Consider the following 19,774-nt stretch of genomic DNA (forward strand, 5'->3'; position numbering starts at 1 on the left):
AATTTAAATATTGAGACCATTCTACACTCTGAGCACGAACCCTAGTGAAGATCAGCATAGTAAACATCATTTAAGAAGCAAGTATCTCTCATGTCAGTCCTGGGGTCCTGAGCAGCTTCTCAGGGGCTTGGCTTCTTTTTTTTTTAAACTCAGGAGAGGATCAAGTTGGTTTTAGTGATAAACCAGTAATTGCATATTTGGTAGAAAAGCCTGCAGCTCTGACAAGCAGCGGAGGAAGCTGGCTGACAGCAATTTCAGGTGCTGGGACGCAATAAAAACAATGAAGAAAGAAAATGTTTGCTTTTTCTGTCAACTGAGATGTCAGTACCCATTAATAAATCTATCTGCTAAATCTACTCTTATTCATGTGGGACATCACCAATTTAAAGTAAAATAAATTATCTTTAATTAAATGGAATTGTCGTCTTCCTCCCGCTATCATCCCCAATTATTCTTCCTAATCAGCCCTTTAGGGAGAAGGCAAGAGAGAGCGCTGAAAGGCGCGTTGACTATAAACAATTTCTCTTTCTGTCAAGGGATGAAGTTTTTAATTTTAATTACAGTTTATAACTATAATTTTTGGCTATATGGAACGAAAACTGCAGAATCTAATCATTTGTTGTGGAGGGGAAAAAGTACATGGTCACTTCCAAACTCCTCCTTAATTCTTCTTGTGAACAATACAGAAGAAGCCATTTATGGACAGCCAATTCATTCTTTCATTGTAGTTTATTACTTTGGTTTCTAGTTCAAGAACTACCAGTTTAAATTAACACCTTAAAGTACACAGCATTAACTGAATGCCATCTTCCATGGGTAGTTTCAGGGTAATAAGCTTTCAGTACCTGATATTTCTGAATGGTATCAATTTATGTTTAGACAAGAGCAGAGTATGTACTTTAAATATTAAGACAGGGCACAGGGTAACCGACGAGGCTGCATTAGCTACTCAGTAACGTCTCTTGTTCTTATCTTTTTTTTGTGTGTGGGGGGGTAGGATAGGATAACGGCACCAAAACTCTACCAAAAGCACTAGACACTTTAACCAAGTGGCAGTGCGGAATTATACCTCTTCAGCCCTCATGTGAATTCAGCAATGCCCTCTAAAAGAAATGATGAAATCCACAACTAATTTACATGGTATCTCAGACCCAATCTCAAAGGCAGAGAGATGAAATACTATCCCATGAGCAACGAAGAAGGACTTTAGGAGAAACTGGGGCCATCTCTGTAACCATCAACCTTCTCTACTGCCAGAGACACCCAGGTACGTTGTGTATGTGCCCTTCGCTTTTTATTATTACTGTGGCCCTCTAGTCGGAGAGTTTGGGGAGGGGTCCTTTATATTGGGAGAGCATGTATTAATTATTTACAGATAAACGGGTTGGGGCACTGACTGCTTACTGACTACTTACTGTTACTTTTAAAAATGTATTTTTTTTCCAGGGTTTAGCGCTGTTTTCATTTAGCCTTTGAATTGCCGCCTACAGAAGTAAAAAAAAGGAAACCACAGCTATACAAGCCTGCTGACTTTCTTATAAAAGAACCAGTTTTAAACTTGTTTATACTACTGATTCCAAATGAATTCAAGATGGTGGCTAGTTAAAGAAAGGGAACCCATGCCAGGGAGTTTGATCAAAGAACTTCAATTCAGCAATGTTCAGTTTTAATTGACCACTAATTAAGCTACATTAGTCCAAGAACGGTCTGTATCACTTCGACTAATAAAGAAAAGAATTAATTTAACCCCGTGTCAGTCAGCTTTAGTAAATCCATCTGAAAGCAACTTCTCAAACGACAGGCATGAAAGAGGTGTCTAGAGCTGAGTGCCAAAAAGTGGTCTACAGGATTCAGAGGAGACGGGGGACTCGGTTCTCAAGTGCGTTTGTCACTTTGCTAGTGATGTCACCTTGCAGGTGTAATTATCTTCATTACAGATACAAAGATGTCAGCTTCACTCCCCGGGTTGCAAAGGGTTGCTTTAAAATTGGATTCAAAACATGGCAGCAGACCAGCCAATTTTAACTTTCCTGTATTCGCGACAAAAATAGAGTGGATTTGCAAAATCATGAGAATTTTCAAAGGCTTGGAACTCTCTTCTGGGAAAAGTGAGTTGAGGGGGCTGGGGGAAAAACAACTGCAATAACACCACCAAAAAAGCTCATTATAATTAGGAACCACAAGCTATGACAGCCATGGCAGCAGCTAGAGAGCGCATGTGTTAAAGTAGCGGATTTCTAAAGAGCCAGTTGCAAATTTGTAATTTTCCCTACATTACCCCGCAAAAGAAAAAAAAAGAAAAAATATATTGCTCACTATTCTCATAAAGCATTCCCAGAAAGGGGAGGAAAAAAAATCATAAAATGGAGGGCGGGGACGCCACTCAGGATTTAAGACCAAAATGCAAGCTTTAAGAATGCATTACTTCACAACTCAGTCTTCCTGGCTGTTAAAAGTCCTGTGCATGAATTCTGAGGCGATGCCCTATGATCTCGTGACAGATATCAAAAATGTAAAATATGTTTAAAACTTAAAAAATCAACACTGGTGTCAATGGTGTACTGGCTTGTATTCTATATTAATTAACCCCACCCTTCATGCCTTCATGAATAGTATTGATTCTTACTGCAGTGAGCGCCACAGGGTCATATACTCCTAAAGAGGGGCATCCTCGGAGCCTCAATGCACACTATATTTGGCTTTAATGATTTCTGGCAACCAACTGCTGTATTTTCTACAATAGTATTTAATGAATAACCTTTTTATCATTCTGCCAGTACTCATTAAAATGCACTTGTTTCTGAGATGCAATAGCTAGCTAGCTATATGAAACCAAAATATTAATGCAAATTGGCATTGCTAAGTTTAAAGTGGTATTTGCATTACAGGAATGAAACATGGGCCAAACTGAAAGAGCGCACAGAGCACGGATGCCTCTTGACATCATGGTTATTATTAAGAGAAACTATGGCTTGCGATACCATTAATAAGCCCGAGAAGAGAGCACTGGGAGCATGTGCCAAGCACCTAGTCTGTGCAGCCGCGCGATATAGGGAAACGTGGGCATTCCTCACTGTCTATTCAAGAATGGTAGGTATAAGGTATGAAGGAACTAAAGGATGTGCTCATAAACACCTGAACAGGCGAAAACTATTTCCTATTTCCAGAAAACTGTAACTTTCAACAGAACAACAATACAAGAGTAGCCTGCTTTCTGTGGACATCAGGAGAGCCTTCCAGTCAAGGCTCTCTCTGCCTTACAGAGAAATAGGTGTGCACTTCAGATGTATCACATTTATTGGGGTGTCTTCATGTCAGCATGTATTGGTTGTCTGCAATAAGCTAATAAGTTTAAGATGTCTTAAGACATGGTGGATCCTGTCCTTCAGAATCCCTTTGGTTGAGGTAGAGGAAGGGGATTCAAAGTTCTTCTTCTATGCAAACAGACTAAGGGACTGATTCTTGAAAAAGACTGAGTATACCAATGACTAACTTTAAATTAAAGAGCAACAAATATAATTGGCTTGAGCATCTAATAAAATACAAGGGGCATGGACGTTATCTTAGCTGAAGTGAAAAGAAAGGCCAAAAAGCATACTGAAATACATGGTGGAAGGGACTCCCCTCTTCACGATCCATGTGACCTTGAGCAATCTATGAAATTCATACATACCTGCTTCCATTTCTTAGACAGGGTATTTCTCCAACAAAACTTCTCACACTGATGTAAGAGATCCCTGTGCCTATTCAATACAGAGAGACCACGGACATGAGGCTGGGGACTTCAAATATAGTTGGTATAACTGAGAAACTTAATTTTTAAAAGTTGTTTTTAGTTTTCATCATTAAATTTAATGGCAATAGCCACACTTGGCTAGCAGCTACTCCAGTTGTCAGGGTAACGTTAGCCTTTGAAAAGGGCTAAGTGCTTTTGGAGTACCTGACTTATGGGATGCAGAAGGATTACATTTCTTTGGGAAGAACTTGAGAGCAGGTTCTGAAGGAATGGAGGCTTGTAATGTATGTTATCAAATGTTCAGAGTATAATGAGTTAGTCTAGGTTTTATCATAGCTTTAAAGTACTTGCTGCCTAAACATGAAAGAAAAGGCACTCTACACAGATTTCATAACCTATAAATACACAACTATCACATAACCAGACTTTTTACAAAACAGATTCTGAGATCAATAATAAGCATATTATTGCTTTAATGTATTCAAAGGATTATACTGGGGTTTACAGAATATCAGAGGAATAATGAGGACCTAACACAGATAGCCAGTGATTAATCAAAACTGAAAACAAGGACAATAATCCATAAAAGACTGTTTCTTTAAAATCAGTTGATGATGTAAAACAATCACAATCTCCCATAAATGGAAATGCTCAAATAAATGAAATTATCAAAGTGGCAACCTGTAGTTCTTTGCATGACAACAGGTCAATGACATCTCTGTAGCTGCTCACTATGAATCCAGACAATTCTGCACCACCCAATATGACAACATGACCCCCGCAAAAGCCAACATAGGGCAAATTCACAAGTACCTCAGAAAGAGGCAGATCTGAATCTATTCTCTAGTTGTTGGTGGGTAGGACTTCGCTAGAGCTGCACAGGGCTGAGGTGGTCAGGAAGCAATCAGTATATCGTGTAGGTGCTTTGGGGGCAGAAAGGCAATCCTATGAACCAATGCACTTAAACAGTAAGAAGAACTTATCTGCACTAAAGGTCCACCATGAATCTGAACTGCTTGGCTAAGTTGTCACGTCTCCTCCGATCAAACCTTGGAGAATCTTGTATAGCCTGAGGCAGAAACTGAAGGGTGGCACAAGGTACTGTCCGACTTGGCAACTCTAAAACTTGGCTTCTAAGAAGTGAGACGTTCTAGGTTCTAAAAGTTGGCAGGTATTGAAACTCTGGCATCAGATCCTTCAACCTTCTGCACAGACTGCTAGGGAAGCCAACCAAGGTCTCAGTATCCCTTTCTAAATCACAGCCAGAAAGCTACAGTAATGATGGACATTGGGCAGGGTGAGGAAGAGAAGCCATCAGTTGTCAGTAGAGAAAAAAAAAAAAAAAAAAAAAAAACCCTGCTTTACTGGGAAAGCTGAAGAGTTCCTCAAGTTTACTTTAATCTTTATCATCCTTTTTTGATGTAGACAATTTACATACACACACACACACACACACACGCACACACACACACATGAAGGATTCAAAAAATATCTTTATTGCTCCCCTCAAATATGTCTGTGTAATTATCAATTATTCTTTAGGCTAATGCCCTTTTTCTTTTTTATGTGCTCTGGGGAAAAAAGTAATACATTGCCTTTAGGATAAAAGATAAAACAAGGAACATGGATGGAGTTCCCAATCTTTTAAAAGATATGATATATATATATATACACGCATACACACACACACACACACACACACATACATATATTATGGAGAATATATTTCTTATTGGCTCAACTCAGTTTAACAGCTGCTTTGAAGTCACTTCAGTTAGTTCACAAATAATTTACTATATAATATTGCGAACGAAACACTACATTTTCTTGGTAAATCATGGAAATAGTTGAACAATATTATATAGTATAGTATGATATATCAAAAAGAAATAAAGTAGAAGGAAATTGGTTGGAGGGTAAGGTGAAAGTGTAAAGGAAAATTGGGGGGAGAAGAAAAAGAAAGGAGGGAAGGAAGAATGGGAAAGGGGGAAAGGAAAAGTGGAAAGTGGAGTAGTCGGTGGAGGGGAGGGAGGGAAAGGGCTAGGACAGAAGAGAGAGAGATGGTAGACAGGAAGGAAAGGAGGGAGGAAGGGAGGGAGGGAGGGAGGGAGGGAGGGAGGGAGGAAGGAAGGAAGGAAGGAAGGAAGGAAGGAAGGAAGGAAGGAACTCTGTATGTGGCTCACATGGCAAGAATTAACTACAAATGTCCAGATCCAACATGTCTAAAGCAGGACTTGTCTGCCTCTGCTCTGCCAAGGGGCAGTTCTGTGCACAGTGCTGGGTTTAGCATCTAGAACCATATGCCGGTAGCATCCCCCTACCTCTCCCCATAATTGCAACAATCAAAACTGCTTCCATCTGTCCCCTGGGAGGCACCACTGCTCCAGAGATACATGTTTGTAATCAGAGTCTGTCAGCAACAAATACCCATTTGGATTTTCTGAGCTTTTCTATAAACATCTCTAGAAGTATCTTCTGCCCTCTGAACTAGGGCAAAACCATTTACACCCATGATCGTTTTGAATGTGATATTGGGACCTGGAGCGTTCAGCAATCTGTGTTTGTTTTAGAACTTTTCAGATGAGCTCTATATTGACTTTGATGATGTAATAGAAATGTTTTGGATTTCCAGCTGACTTGCTCTCACTTATATGTAGAACCCAAACCAATACAATTTATCTAACTTTCTGATGAATAAACAAGTTTGAGCAATAAATAATTGGCATTATTGGCTACTGTCTAATTATATAGTCTATCCATCCATCCACCTACCAGCCATCATTCTTTATCTCATCCAGGCATACATTTGTCACAGTCAAACCTGCCATGCTTTCTATTCTGATTGAGTTATGAAGGTGAAAAGCACAGGACTAGCCAAAGAGTTTAATCTACAGTGCTCCCCATTGGCAATGCGTCTGGGAAGGCACTATTATTCAGCTGTAAGCTTTACATACGACACCAAAAGGCCTAGAATGGTTGCATTGTTAAGCAGTCAGTCCATTGCTACATTGACACTCCAATAACCAACCGACTTCGGACTAGAGACATCGTAAGAGACCAATGGAATCTAGGAATCACAATTCTGAAACATGTCTGTTTAGTGGATATGCAAAGTAGGAATCCAAAAGGTAGTAAAGATCTCTAAAAATAAGGGCTTGCCTAAAAGAGCACAGGTACAACTTGGTTCTCCTTTGCTACTGTTCTCTTTTTTTCCTGTCTGTGTGGGAGGAAAAAGCCATAAAACTAACCCATCCTCCACAAGGGACAAATGAGTGTGGTTTTGCATTTCTCTGTGTTGTCTCTGAAAGATAACACAGCTTCTGCATCGCAGAGGTCAGGTTCTCATAATGATTCCTGTAAGTCATCTTTTGAGGGGTTAATTAAGTAAACTGAATCCTAAAAGGTTTTATTAGCAGAGCTGACACTGTAAAGTGGCGCCAGGAGCATCTGCCGGTGACATGAACCCTCTCAAAGTGACGGCATGGAACCACCCAGCACCTCTTTGCGGTGCTTGCCCATTCGCTGCCTGCATCCCAGAGCTTGGCTGCATGCTGAGAGCTCTGGGAAGTGAGGTCGCCGGACTCCCATCAACATACCTAATTTTACACTCATGTCATTTAAGTTTTTAATACAGCACAGGGCTTTTTATTTTTTTTTCAGGTGTTAATAGAAAAATCAATTCTAAGTCACAGCAGCTGTGATCATTTTAAATATCACAGCTGTCATGGGCTGAAAATAACCGATTTGAGCACATACATTTCTGTTGTAAATACAACAAAATGAAAATATGGTGGAATGCTATCTTCTGCTCCCTCTGAAGCAGATTGTCTAATACAATGACAAAGAACTCATGTGCTTTAATTTACAAAATTGGGCTCCTGTTTCATTGCTGACCTAACTGGCAGATGGCTTAAAAGAAAAGGGCTGAGCATGGATCTTAAGAGGCAGCCCTATGGCAGAGGCCGAACATGTTTAATTATGGCAATAGTATTAACTTTGGAAGGGACTAGGCTAAAGAGTCGATATCGAATTGAGAGTTCATTTATGTAAACATTTTGCTGTGAAGACAGGAGGAGATTAAGTGGGATCCATGCTTCACATTAAGTGTTATTAAAGTCTGGGCGTTCCAATTATTATAGGACGAAGTCTAAACTCCTGTGAATTGGTGGTAACCACTGTCTTTCAAGAAGTAATGGGGTTTTATCCAGGTCTTTACAAGCTCTAACTAGCCACAGCATGAGACAATATACTTCCCTCTCAGTCCAAATGTAATGCCTTTCAGAGAACAGAATGGCATTCTTAAAGAATATTTAAAATAGAGTTAAATACACTAAAAGACAAGAACTGAGCATCAATTATCCCTCCCTGCGTGCAAAGTGGACGTTGGTCTGTGGGAACTGTACTGTAATAAGTACCGTCAGAAGTCTACAATTCTATTGGCAAATACTATCATCTCTGCTACAGAGAAACTAAGTCCGATGTTGGGAAAATGGTACTCCAGATTACGAGCAGAAGGAAACAGAGGAATGCACTGGCAATGTCACACTGCTCACGGTTTACAGAGGTTGCTTCAGGTCTCTCTAACCTCCTGGCGGATACATAATAAGAAAATAAAAATCGCAAGTATTCCTTCCAGACCTTAGAGATGCCCAGGGTAAAACTGAAGAGCTGGCCATATCTGCCACTGGACAACTTCTACTAAAAACCTGACTTTCCATTTTCTCCTGGTGATGTTCAAGGCATCAGGTAAAGGGAAACCTTCCTTTCCTCTATTATTTGCATACTAATTCCAAAGCTATGCGGAATACTCTATAGTCGTTTAATCATGACAACACACACAAAGGCACTACAAAGTGAAACCACACTTGTTCAACATTTATCCCAACCCCCACAATCACACAAAGGGAGCCTAGGGGGGAAAAACGCCCTCCACCCTGCTCAGACCTGCTAGGCTCTCATGAATTGTAATAGCAGGTGCAGAAATAATAATGTGCTGGCCAATCAACTTTTTTTTTCCCTCTGATTTGTCAGTTTATCTTAATAATGCCATTAGGAATGTAAACATTTCTGCAATTTATATTTAAAAGTCAATAAAATAATGGGGTACGGAATTTATCCTTTTTAATTTTTTAAGTAATACATTTGATTATTTTAATCACATCAGTACTTAACTGGATGGAGTTTAAATATGCATGTAACATCAATGTAATTTGCTTTATTCTCTAGGAAAACTATTGAGGAATGCAGTGTTATTCTCTTTACTAAAAAGGGGGTGGGGGGGGGGACACGAGTCAGAGAGCAAGAAAGACTACAGCACACTTACATTTTTTTCCTTTCTTGGAGGTGAGAATCTAGTGTCTTTCAAATGTGCTCCATTATGAATATTTTAAGATGGTAAAAATATCACCAAAGGGGTGAGGATCCAAGAAGAGGTGACAGTCCATAGCATGCTCACTGGCTGGCTGACAGTAAAAACTAGGGGTGTTTCCACACTGGGGTAAACTTTATTGGGCTCTAGTAACAGAGCTGTGGTTGGTAAATGCACCAACTATTTTTAAAATGGCGTGTGAGCTTTTCCCAACACAGCAATTCCCCCTTGAGTAGGATCATTATTGGTTCAGTCATTCGGTACTTTATAAATCTCACCCTTAGGTTTGTGGAGGTGAAAGAGGCACGTCGACCGTGAGTCTCCATTCTCAGCATCTCTGTTCATTTTCAGGTCAGTTACAATGGAAGCAGCTGGAATTCAACTCTTCCCCACTTGGTCCCACCAATTACTTCACTGTGCCCTCTCTCAGAAGGAGTGCATTCCAGCCTGGAGGAAAGCACAGCTCTAGGTCCCTGGAGGATGCCCACCAAATCCAGCATGTTTTCAGTTGGAGCTGCCATCTAACCATCACGTCTGGGAGCTGACACTTCCTATTGCTCAGGTGTTTCAGCTCAGTCTCTAACCCAACTTGGGGGAGAAGGAACTGAGCTTAAGGTGCTGTCCCCTCCAAACAAAACATTACAGCTATACCAATCCCTTCCAAGTCATCTGGAATAAAATACCAGGCCTCCTTAAGAACTGAGGAAGGGTTTGGGGAAAACTGGAAAAGTAATAAATGCAGCCTGGAGTGTAAAGACAACATTATCAGAAAATGGAACTTAAATACTCTTAAGTACAATGTGGTGCTGTAACACAAGCGCACCTGTGAGGGCAAAGCTACAGTTTGGGAGTTTAGAGATCTCCAGCACGTCAAAGAAGAAAGCCTCGCATCACCTCCCAAAACATTCTCAAAGGGAGGAGGATTGGCCTTAAGAACTGTTCTTCGGAAGAGAAAATATCCCTTTGCTCAACAAAACTTAAGGATTATCTCTACTGTTCACTTTACATAATATGACAATGAACCATAGAAGTTATTATCCATTTAAAAACTAGAAGTCCAGAGGGATTTCAATGTTCTGCAAGCTCCGGTGGTAACTTCCAGCGTCACCTATGTCTTGAGAATACAATTCTTTTACAAACTTGTCTCCCATCTCTTTTGACACTATTCATTTGATTCTAGGGGTGTACAGACCACTGTTGTAGGACTCCGGCTGTAAATGGCTGAGGAACATGCAGGATTTCATTTGTCACCGCCCATCATTTTTATCACATCTCATTTTGCCCCGTGTCATCTTAGAGGTATGTTTGCAAGTATGCAGGGCCAACGACTAAATAAAAAATCTAATCAGACATTTAGAAATTTGAAAACACTTGACCCTCCATCGTCTTCCTTCTATAACGAGGATGAGCAAATGTGCCTTTGTGTAGGTTCAACAATACTGGAGGGGATTAAAAAAAAAACTAGCAAACAACACATCACTTGCTGCATGAGCTAGGGAGAAAGCATTCAGGGTTGCTGTGGGGAGCAAACATATGCTCCCATTGAATTCTCTTCTCAGGGTAAAAGTAAGCTCCAGTTTGAACAACTTTTAAATTTATCCCAGCCATTACTTAAAAATTGATATCTTCTCACCAGGTCAGGGGTTAAGGGGCTTTAGTTCTGTTCATCATGACTCTCCTGATGGCGGACTGCTAACCACGGACATGGTCCACCATAAAGAGAGGACACAGCAGCATCTCTCTCAGTGCCAGAGAAGTGACAGAAGTTTCAAGCTGGTTTGGGAACACACACACACACACACACACACACACACACACACACACACACACAGTATTCGGGATGATGAAATCTGATAACGTCTTCAGTTAAAAGAAGGTAAAGCTGTTTGGCCAGTAAGGCATGGAGAAAAAATTAATTATCCTCAGGCCTTTGTGGTGCCTTCTCAATTTTACTAAAAAACAAATCAAAATAAAATGGAGGAGCAGTAAAAAAAAAAAAAAGAGAGACAGTAGGGATTTTCCTATGAATCAAGTACATGGAGGGGCAGGAAGCATGCAGTACAATTTCCTGTCTATCAGTTGGAAAGGTAGTTAACAGGACCCAGCTCCTTCTGTTTTCCCCTGACCATTCCTTTGCCCACCCCCACCCCTTCCCAGCTTCCTGAGTCCTTTTTCCTAACTCCTGAAACAATGCAGTCACCATCACCTAGTACTGGGAGCCGGATGCTTCCCAAGTGTCAGAGCATTCAAACCTACCAGAAAACAAGGGTTAAATAAAGTGAGCCACATACACGTTTTCTTCCTAAGAAATTAGCCTCCTGGCAAAAATATTCAAACTGGCGTCCGTGAATCTCAAGCAGGGATTTTTGGAAATTTAATCAGAGGCAGCTGAGCAAGAGGTGGCTACAGTATCAAGATTAAGTGTCTGGTGAACATTTACCAGCTTAGACAAAATCAACATAGTTTTGTTTTAAGAAATTAAATACAGACAGGAAAACAATTTTATTGTTATCTTAAAATCACTCAATTAAAATGTTCTGTATGTCAATAATACCAAATAGTAAGCTCAAAAAATATATATGTTTTCCTAAATGCTTTTTCTTTGATTTTTTTTAAACATTAGTAGGCAGCTAAAAAATGGTTTGTGATCTAACCATTTTTTCCTTTGTATTAGCAACTAAAATATTTTTAAATTGAAATAAATTTATACTGGTTTCTTATGTTTATAGCCAAGGCTCTGAAATGATAATTTTTCTAAAATTACTTTTAAAATGTCAATTTCAATTTGCATACTGAACACATTATGGAAAACTTTAAAGCCCGGTGCTTACTTATCTGTAACTGCCCTAGCCAGGATTTTTATTTTATATTTTATATTTTTTAAAAAAGGTCATATGAAAAATGTACTCAGCAATGTTATTTCTGGTGCTATTAAGATATTAATCTTTTTATGCTGCCCATTTCCATGGCAAATTCATAAGAACTGAAGCCTTCATACTTGAGCCCTGAGAAGGCTTGCTGACGGTGATTTTTTACTTGTGTATAGGTGAACTTTGTTCCAAGAATGACTGGGAGCTGAGGCGTCCTGTTATTCCGATGTTTCTGGGTTTGGGCGGCCTTAATATCAGAAAAGAGTTTCGCTTTGTTTTTGCCTTTGAACTCTCTGAAGATGAAAAGCGGCATAATATGACCAACCGTTGGACTATAAACACGGACGCTGGTTCTCCCTCGCCTTCTGAGATCTGATGACTTGACAAATAACTATTTCAAAACAACTAGTTTGAGACACGGTTTGAAGCTTGTTAGGATGAAGCAAAAAGAGCAATTAGAATAATCACAGGTTTCCCTATATGGCTTAACACATGCACAGGCTGCCGAGAGAGCCTATGGTGTGATCTGAAATTACTATTAGGAAGAAATTTTACCACTTTTGTTTTCAATTTCATTTGCCAGAGCTTCATTTACGTGGAATTGCCATATTTTTAGCTATATGGAATTTGACCAAATAATTTACTCATTAAAATTCAAATTTGGTGAGCATGTGGACCTTGGGGGGAAAAAAAACAAAATTTAGGGCTAGAGTTATTGACTTCTTTTGCCCCCCATTTTTTTTTGTAGACCAGGTTATGTCCTATATAATGCCCATTGTACTTCTTATGGACTTAATAAAGACAGACAGTAGCACAATTTGACGTAAGCTAGAGTTCTCAACACTCAAAAGAAACATTACTCTTCCAGAAACCTTTTTCTGACAGCTGAAGGATAATTCCTTCAAATTTTCATTTAGCTGAGACTGGGATTCGCTTACATGCAAGGTAATAATGCACAGGGGGGAAATCACACCAAAAATGATTGGCCAAGTTCATTGACCTCTCCCCTGAGGCAAAGCTGGGTTTTACAAATGCTCTCGTTTACACTCAAGATTTATTCTTCGGGAGCTCTTGGGTTAAGGTTATTTAAGGTCTTAGCTCATGAAGTCCACACTTAAGGACAAATCACTGTCCTCCGTGCAAGCGTGGCAACAATTTGAGTATTGTAGCAGGGCATTTTCTATCCTAAGGTGACAGAGCCGGTCTACATTTTCCTTTGTCCCAAAATATCATTTGATTAAAGTGTTTCTCTTGCTAGGAAGTGGGGGAGAAAAAAGATTTTACAAACACTGTGTTTGCTGGTTCAAAAAGAAGATAATCGTCATGTTCTCTTGTATTCTTGCTGCAACCTAAAAAAAAAAAATCAGTGTTTGGGAAGGAAGGATTTTTCCATTTTTCTTCTTTTGTTTATTCACAGGGAAAAACCTGCTTCCTCTTGCCTCTCTCAGTTCAGAGAGTTCAAACTGAATTTAAACAAGTAATTGACTTGTCACTGGGGAAAAAAGAAGGAAGTCAGTGCTGGGCTGTCTTCAGAGGAAAACCTGTGCCATAGAGAGGGCCAAGCTTAACAGTTCAGGTTGGAAAACACAGTGCGTGTTCTCTCTCTCTCTCTCTCTCTCTCTCTCTCTCTCTCTCTCTCTCTCTCCCTCTCTCTCTCTCTCACACACACACACACACACACACACACACACACACACACACACGATACAAATAGTCAGACCCCAGACAAACAAAATTCAAGAAAGGTAAAGTCGCTTTCATAGGCATGTTGAACAATCAGTGCATGACGTATACAATCTCCACAAGATGTCTGGCATCAAACCAAAGGCAGCTGAATGTAGAAGTAGAGCCAGCACAATACACACTGTGGAATAAACAGAAAGCCCTTTCCCCAGGGTATGCATGAGGGTGTCTTGGAAAAATGTTCTAGAACTGGGCCTTCCGTGGACCACACACAAGTGGACTTTGCTGGCTATGTCACCAAGTTAAATCTAAGTATTGGTGACCATCCGTTGTTTCCAAGGTTCTCTGCTGAGGCCCCACATGGCTATTTTTCCTAAATATAATGTATGTACAATTTGCCTCTTTCTAGTGTTTGAATCAATAAAGATACACATCACCAGATTTGTTTTTAATAAACGTCTTAAAACAGTTCCTATAAATACATTTCCTGTGACAGAGTGATCTTGATTTTATGAGTACCATCCTTTCAAAAAAAAAAATCTAACAACCAAAATATTTGGCAACTGCGAGGGCATATTAGTGATATGATGTCATAGTCAGCATTTTCTTATGGTAGAGGCAACTGGCAAGCTGTAGGAATGGAATACATATTTTAAAAAATTCCTTTGGGCCATAAGGAAATTAAAATGCCCAAGCTTTAGCTAAAAATTTGACAATTCAGCTGCCTAAGATGTAAAACTAGTAAGTAACATATAAAATTCACATCATTAGTAATCTTTAAAGTTAAAACCCATAACTTTTATTTATTGTAATACATAATGTAACATATAATCTTTTCATGTATATGCACATAATATATAATTCTTCAGTGCACAGGGCAACCGACTCCTGGGCTGTATCTCACTAGTTCACAGACACATTTGTTGATCACATTAACAGCATTCGTGAAGTTTACTGAAAAGGGCTTTAAAAATCAACGGAAATATTATGGTGTGTATGGGAATGTCTAAGAGACCACAGGCAAAAGTCTTAAACAGGGATAAACCCCTAATGATTGCAATTCAGATACCATTCTTTTTAAAGCCCAGTTTTCTAAACCCAATATTTAAGGTCACAGATTTAAACACTGACCAATCTATAATACAAGCCTTTTACTTCAACAGCAACTTTATTTACCACATTTAACTATTGTCCTGATTACATGCAATATTCTTCAAAGGGGGATTTAAAAAGTTATAAGTATTTATAAACATGTGATGATTTACTGATACTTCAAAATAAAAGTAAGAAATTCATAGACCTGGATAACTGTTAAACTCCTTAAGCTAGCTCAAAAGCTCATGTATATGTACCAGTGAGGCCACTAGAAATAAGCAAGATGCATACATCTGTGCATATTTACGTATATGTATATATACATATATGTGTATATATAAATGCTTACATGCATATACAAGCACACACACATTTAACTCGATTGCACCAATCAGTGCTTCTGAACTGGGCCTTCCTGAAAGCTCTGATCGCTCTCTTTGGCCCAACTATCACACTGATTAAGAGCAACTCAAACGTAAGTTCAAAGCACAACATGGTGAGAACAGTTCCTAAAGGGCTGCTTTTCACCACCATCTCCCTTCTCTGCTATTTTAAGATGAAATTTTACTCCACCATTGACCAACTCTTCCTGAGAGCACCACATTCCAACTTACTAAATATTGAAATCCTTTTCCTTCAGAGGGCCCAGGCAAAGGAAAAATAAAATAAACCTCCAGATGGCAACTATAAGACTTCTGCTGGGGTTATACACAAGATACCAGACACTTTCCCCCACTTAAATCAAGCTTTTCTGTTAGAAGAGGGGAAATTGAGGAAAACGCCACACAGCACAAATAACTCACAATATTGTTACATGCACGAATGGATTCTTATCCCCCCCACCCCTTCCTTTTTTGGTTTAAAAAACAAGCTTATATAATCTACTCCATCAGATATGTCCGTTCTAAGTTTTTGATCTATTTTAATCTCTTATCTGTTGTCCACTCCCCATGGTTTCCAACTTAGTAAGACTTTAGACAGCACAAAACCTCAATCCGGAGAGAAACTTACCCCCAATTTTTTCTCAGGCTAACTTGGGCTTTCTCGGTTCTCTTCATAATCTGCTCCTCCTTCCAATCATTTGAAAGTAAAAAGAATTTTGCCGAAAGTCCTTTTTAAATTAATATTATTTCAAATCGTACAACCTCCTAAGTTCACCTGACTGCAAACTTTCTCTCTGGGATCTACTTTCAGGAGCTTTGTAAAGCTTTGATGGTTCTCTACTGGGGGAAAGGCAAAAAGCAAGAAGAAGGCAAGCGAAACATCCTAGGACTCGCAGATGATAAATATTTCATGGCACCGAGAAAGGTGCGGCAGTCCTGCACAACTTCGCAAACAATGCTCCCCGCCTAGAATGCTCATCCCTGTGACCATAAAACTTGTCCCCAATGCCCCTCGCAGCCCGAGTTCGCTTACCGCTTTCCCATTATAGTAGTACATCAAAGAGTTGCCGCCCATGCCCGGGATGGTGTATGCGCAGTACATGGCCTCGGATTCTTTTTTCTCCTCAGTACCACTCTAACAACTTTTATTTCAAACTCGCTGTCCCTTTTTTCACAACAATTCCTTCAGTTGCATTTTCCCATATGGCCGGGCCAAGCGTGGTGAATATGCAAAGCAGGAAGAGACCATTCCTGGCGGGCGGGGGAGGCCCCGGCGCTGCTGTCAGACGCTCAAGTTCGCGCAGGCTGGATGGCGGCCCGGCCTGTGCAGCGCCGCAGCCGAGCACTCGAGATCGCTGCAACTTTTCCGAGGGGTTTTTATCAGTTCAGTTCCTCGAATAATGCCGATTCTTACAAATTCCTGCAGGCTTCACTTCTCTCTCTCTCTCTCTCTCTCTCTCTCTCTCTCTCCCTCTTTTTTGTTTTGTTTTAGGCACCCCTTTTCTTCTCTAAAATTTCCACTCAACTGCCTTAGGGTAAAAGTGGAACAGGGTCCATTATTGAGCAGAATACAAATGCGGTTAATTGACTCCCCCTCTCTCTCTCTCCCTCTCTTTCTTTTTTGTTTTAATTTGATTAAAAAGCGAGTGGCAGGAAGGGAATCGTACGATGCACATCTAATAACTCTGCCATCTGTCTCTGCTGCTGGCTAGCTCCCAGCATTGTACGCAGCTGCCTGAGAACTCGATTCGGAGAAAGGGGGGCGAGGGGGGGGGGCGTAGTGGAGGAAGGGAAAAAAAACCCACCACGTCTCTGACCTCGCTCATACAGAGAGAGGGGGCAGTGTTTTCAGGCTGCTTGGTCAACAACCTACAAAACCGGGTTGTGGAATGAAACAGAGTAACAGAGCGGCGGGCCCAGGGCTCTGCAAGACCCAGGCTCTCAGACCTGGGGCAGAGGGTGGCCGCCCGCCGGTGAACTTCACCTCGCCACGCTGCAGCCGGCTGCGTGGACAAAAGCGGGCTAGCTAAATGCCATGAAGCCCGGCTTCCCCTCCTTAGGGCTGGGCATCCCAAACCCACACACTCTGCAGTCTGGACTGCCATGGCAATAGAGAACCCAGCTGCAACTTAAGCCTGTTTGTTTGCTGGGTTCTAAGGCAAGTTTATTGGTTAAGTCCGAATCTACCAATCGCTCACAGCTGTCAATTCCTAAAAAGGTACCTTAGAGACCACGGTTTTTTCAGAGTTTTGACTCGCCCCAGGAGCCTGATTTCTGCATAAATATTTTAAACGTTCCACGCACTTTTTTTTTTTTTTGTAAACTTAGATTTTACTAAACTTTAGGAAAACGAAAACCTCCCTTCACCTTTATTGGTTGTCACTGAACAATAGAATTGCAAGGTTTTTATCAAGCAGGGTGATATTTTTGTTGTCTTTTGAAAAATATATCAACTAACAAAAGGGGAGTTTAAAAAAAAAGGAAAGGAAAGAAGGGGGGGAGGGAGATGGGCTGACTTGAGCTTGCCAAATTCAGAGCATCACAGGAAAGGAGGGCCTCTGGGAATTGATCCCAAATGAAACTAAATCATTTGCATATGCCGAGGCAAATGCCACCGAGCACACATCTACTCTTCAGAATCAACTTTAATAATGCAAAGCACCTATTTCCTTACGACTCAACGCTGTAACAAAACACATACAGTATTAATAGACAACGGAGGTCTGGAGTGGACTGGAGAGCAGAGGCTTAGTTAGCTAAGGCTGGAAAGTTTCCCCCACACTAACACACACACACACACACACACACACACACACACACACACGGCCCAGAGGTTTGTCTAACTCACTTGCTCTGCATTTATTTGGAAGGTCCCCAGAGGTTTGTGTAAACAGTACTTGAATTATAATCACACATTTCATTCAAATTTCATGCTTTGAGGATTTTTTCCTCATTAGAACAGTTAGTTGTCAATCTGACAGGATCCCATTTGTACCCTTTAAACCACCTTCAGTGTTAACACCCAAAGCCAGGGTGCCCACTGCCACAGGACAGTGTGGAAACCGGAACTTGGACGCTGGAATTTGGAGATAGAAGTTACGATGGGCTTGTTGCTGTTGTTCCTGTGTTGTTGTCAGAGAAACCCCTTATTTAGTGAACTGCCTCTAGATCTTACCTAATATTCTGGATGTGGCTGCTAGAAGCCCTGAACTATTTCCATAAACAATTATCTCTTTCCACCTACATTAAATCTATTTTCTTGTACATTTTGCAAAGATATAAATGCCTCTCCATCAATTATATATAAACTCATACTTCAATGGGCTATAATTCATAGTTTTTAAAGGTAAAGACATGATTTCTTTAAGACGGGTACAACTAAATACTTTAATTTGATAAGACTTTAAGGTCTTTCGATTTGGCATGTGAAAGAGAAATAGTTAAAGTAGGACTAGAACATTAAGCTTTTGGGATTTATTAGCTGATGCAAAAAAGATTCTAACATTTCAAAAGTGCGTATTTGTGTTGGTTAATAAAGATGTACAACTTTGAAGGGTTATTTGTGAATGATGCCCAGCAAGGCAGGATGCACTGTCATCCAGTGATGTGTGGGGTTTGCTTTGCTGCCCTTGAAGTACATGTCACTCACAGAACTCAAGTCAGTGCCTTGTCAGCTGAGACAGTTCTTCAATCTCAGACTCTGAAGTTGTCTTTGTGACAGAAATATCATTCGTGATAAATCCTGAGTGAGATGCGTGGGGAGTGAGCACAGAAGACTGGAGCTGTGTGCAAGAATCCATGTGTTTTATAATCACTTAAAAAGAAGTCTAGATCTTAAGCAGCTAGTTTGTAAGGCCGTCTACTGGTTTGCATCAGTGTATACTTAACCAACAGGACCTGAGCAATGAGGCCGCTTTCATCACTGAAATGACAGCCAGGCTAAACAGTGGGCCAGCTCTCTTACCAAGCATTATTGGAAATGCAGTAGATGGTGAAACTAGCCACCAATATTTATTAAATAATAAAACTGATTACCTAAAAGATGTTAATACCATTTATTTCTTCTAGAATCTAGTTAACAATTTGTTATTTTTTCCAAGAATTCCTTGATAAGATATATTTGAGGTGAAGCACATTTGGTGCTTGCAACATACACATACCATGTCACAGGAAACTGAGAGTTCTTTGAACAGACACTCTCAAGGCAATGGTGTAATAGTCCCAGAAAGGTAGAGAGATATTCAGTAAGATCTTGTGGGGTGAATGAATTACATCACTGAACAAGTAACTACCCAAATCCTACAGTTATTGAAAGCAGACCCTGGGTTAATATATTTATTCAACCGCTCCACAAACACCTTTTTCATGATTCCCAACTTCCAGCTAAGATCCATCCAAGAAAAGATGGAACACTCAGACACAGGATAACATTCTACCTGATGGAGGCATAACCATGTAGCCAAGAGACACAAGCAGACTCCAGAACATAATGAAAATTATGACTAACAATTACTGTTTTAGTTCAAGTAGGAGAAATTATATATATATTTTAAAGACTTAGACAACAAACTGTTACAGGTGGAAAGAAAGAAAAAGAAAGAAAGAAAGAAAGAAAGAAAGAAAGAAAGAAAGAAAGAAA

At 40.1% G+C, this 19,774-nt stretch overlaps 1 protein-coding gene across 7 annotated transcripts in view; it reads right to left on the reverse strand.

The window, feature by feature from the left end:
- The window catches only part of Tcf4 (transcription factor 4), a 341,691-nt gene that overhangs the window by 77,261 nt on the left and 244,656 nt on the right, over nucleotides 1-19,774 (reverse strand). For 2 of the 7 annotated variants that reach the window (XM_028774179.1, XM_028774178.1), the window contains exon 1: nucleotides 16,169-16,340. The exons of the other annotated variants lie outside the window; for them this stretch is intronic. In XM_028774179.1, coding sequence (XP_028630012.1) covers nucleotides 16,169-16,237 — 69 coding nt within the window. In that variant the 5' untranslated portion in view covers nucleotides 16,238-16,340. Of the gene's footprint in view, nucleotides 1-16,168; nucleotides 16,341-19,774 lie in introns of those variants that run through there. 7 annotated transcript variants of the gene reach the window in all.

The sequence above is a fragment of the Grammomys surdaster genome, unplaced genomic scaffold, assembly GCF_004785775.1.
Source record: "Grammomys surdaster isolate TR1022 unplaced genomic scaffold, NIH_TR_1.0 239, whole genome shotgun sequence".
NCBI lineage: Eukaryota > Metazoa > Chordata > Mammalia > Rodentia > Muridae > Grammomys > Grammomys surdaster.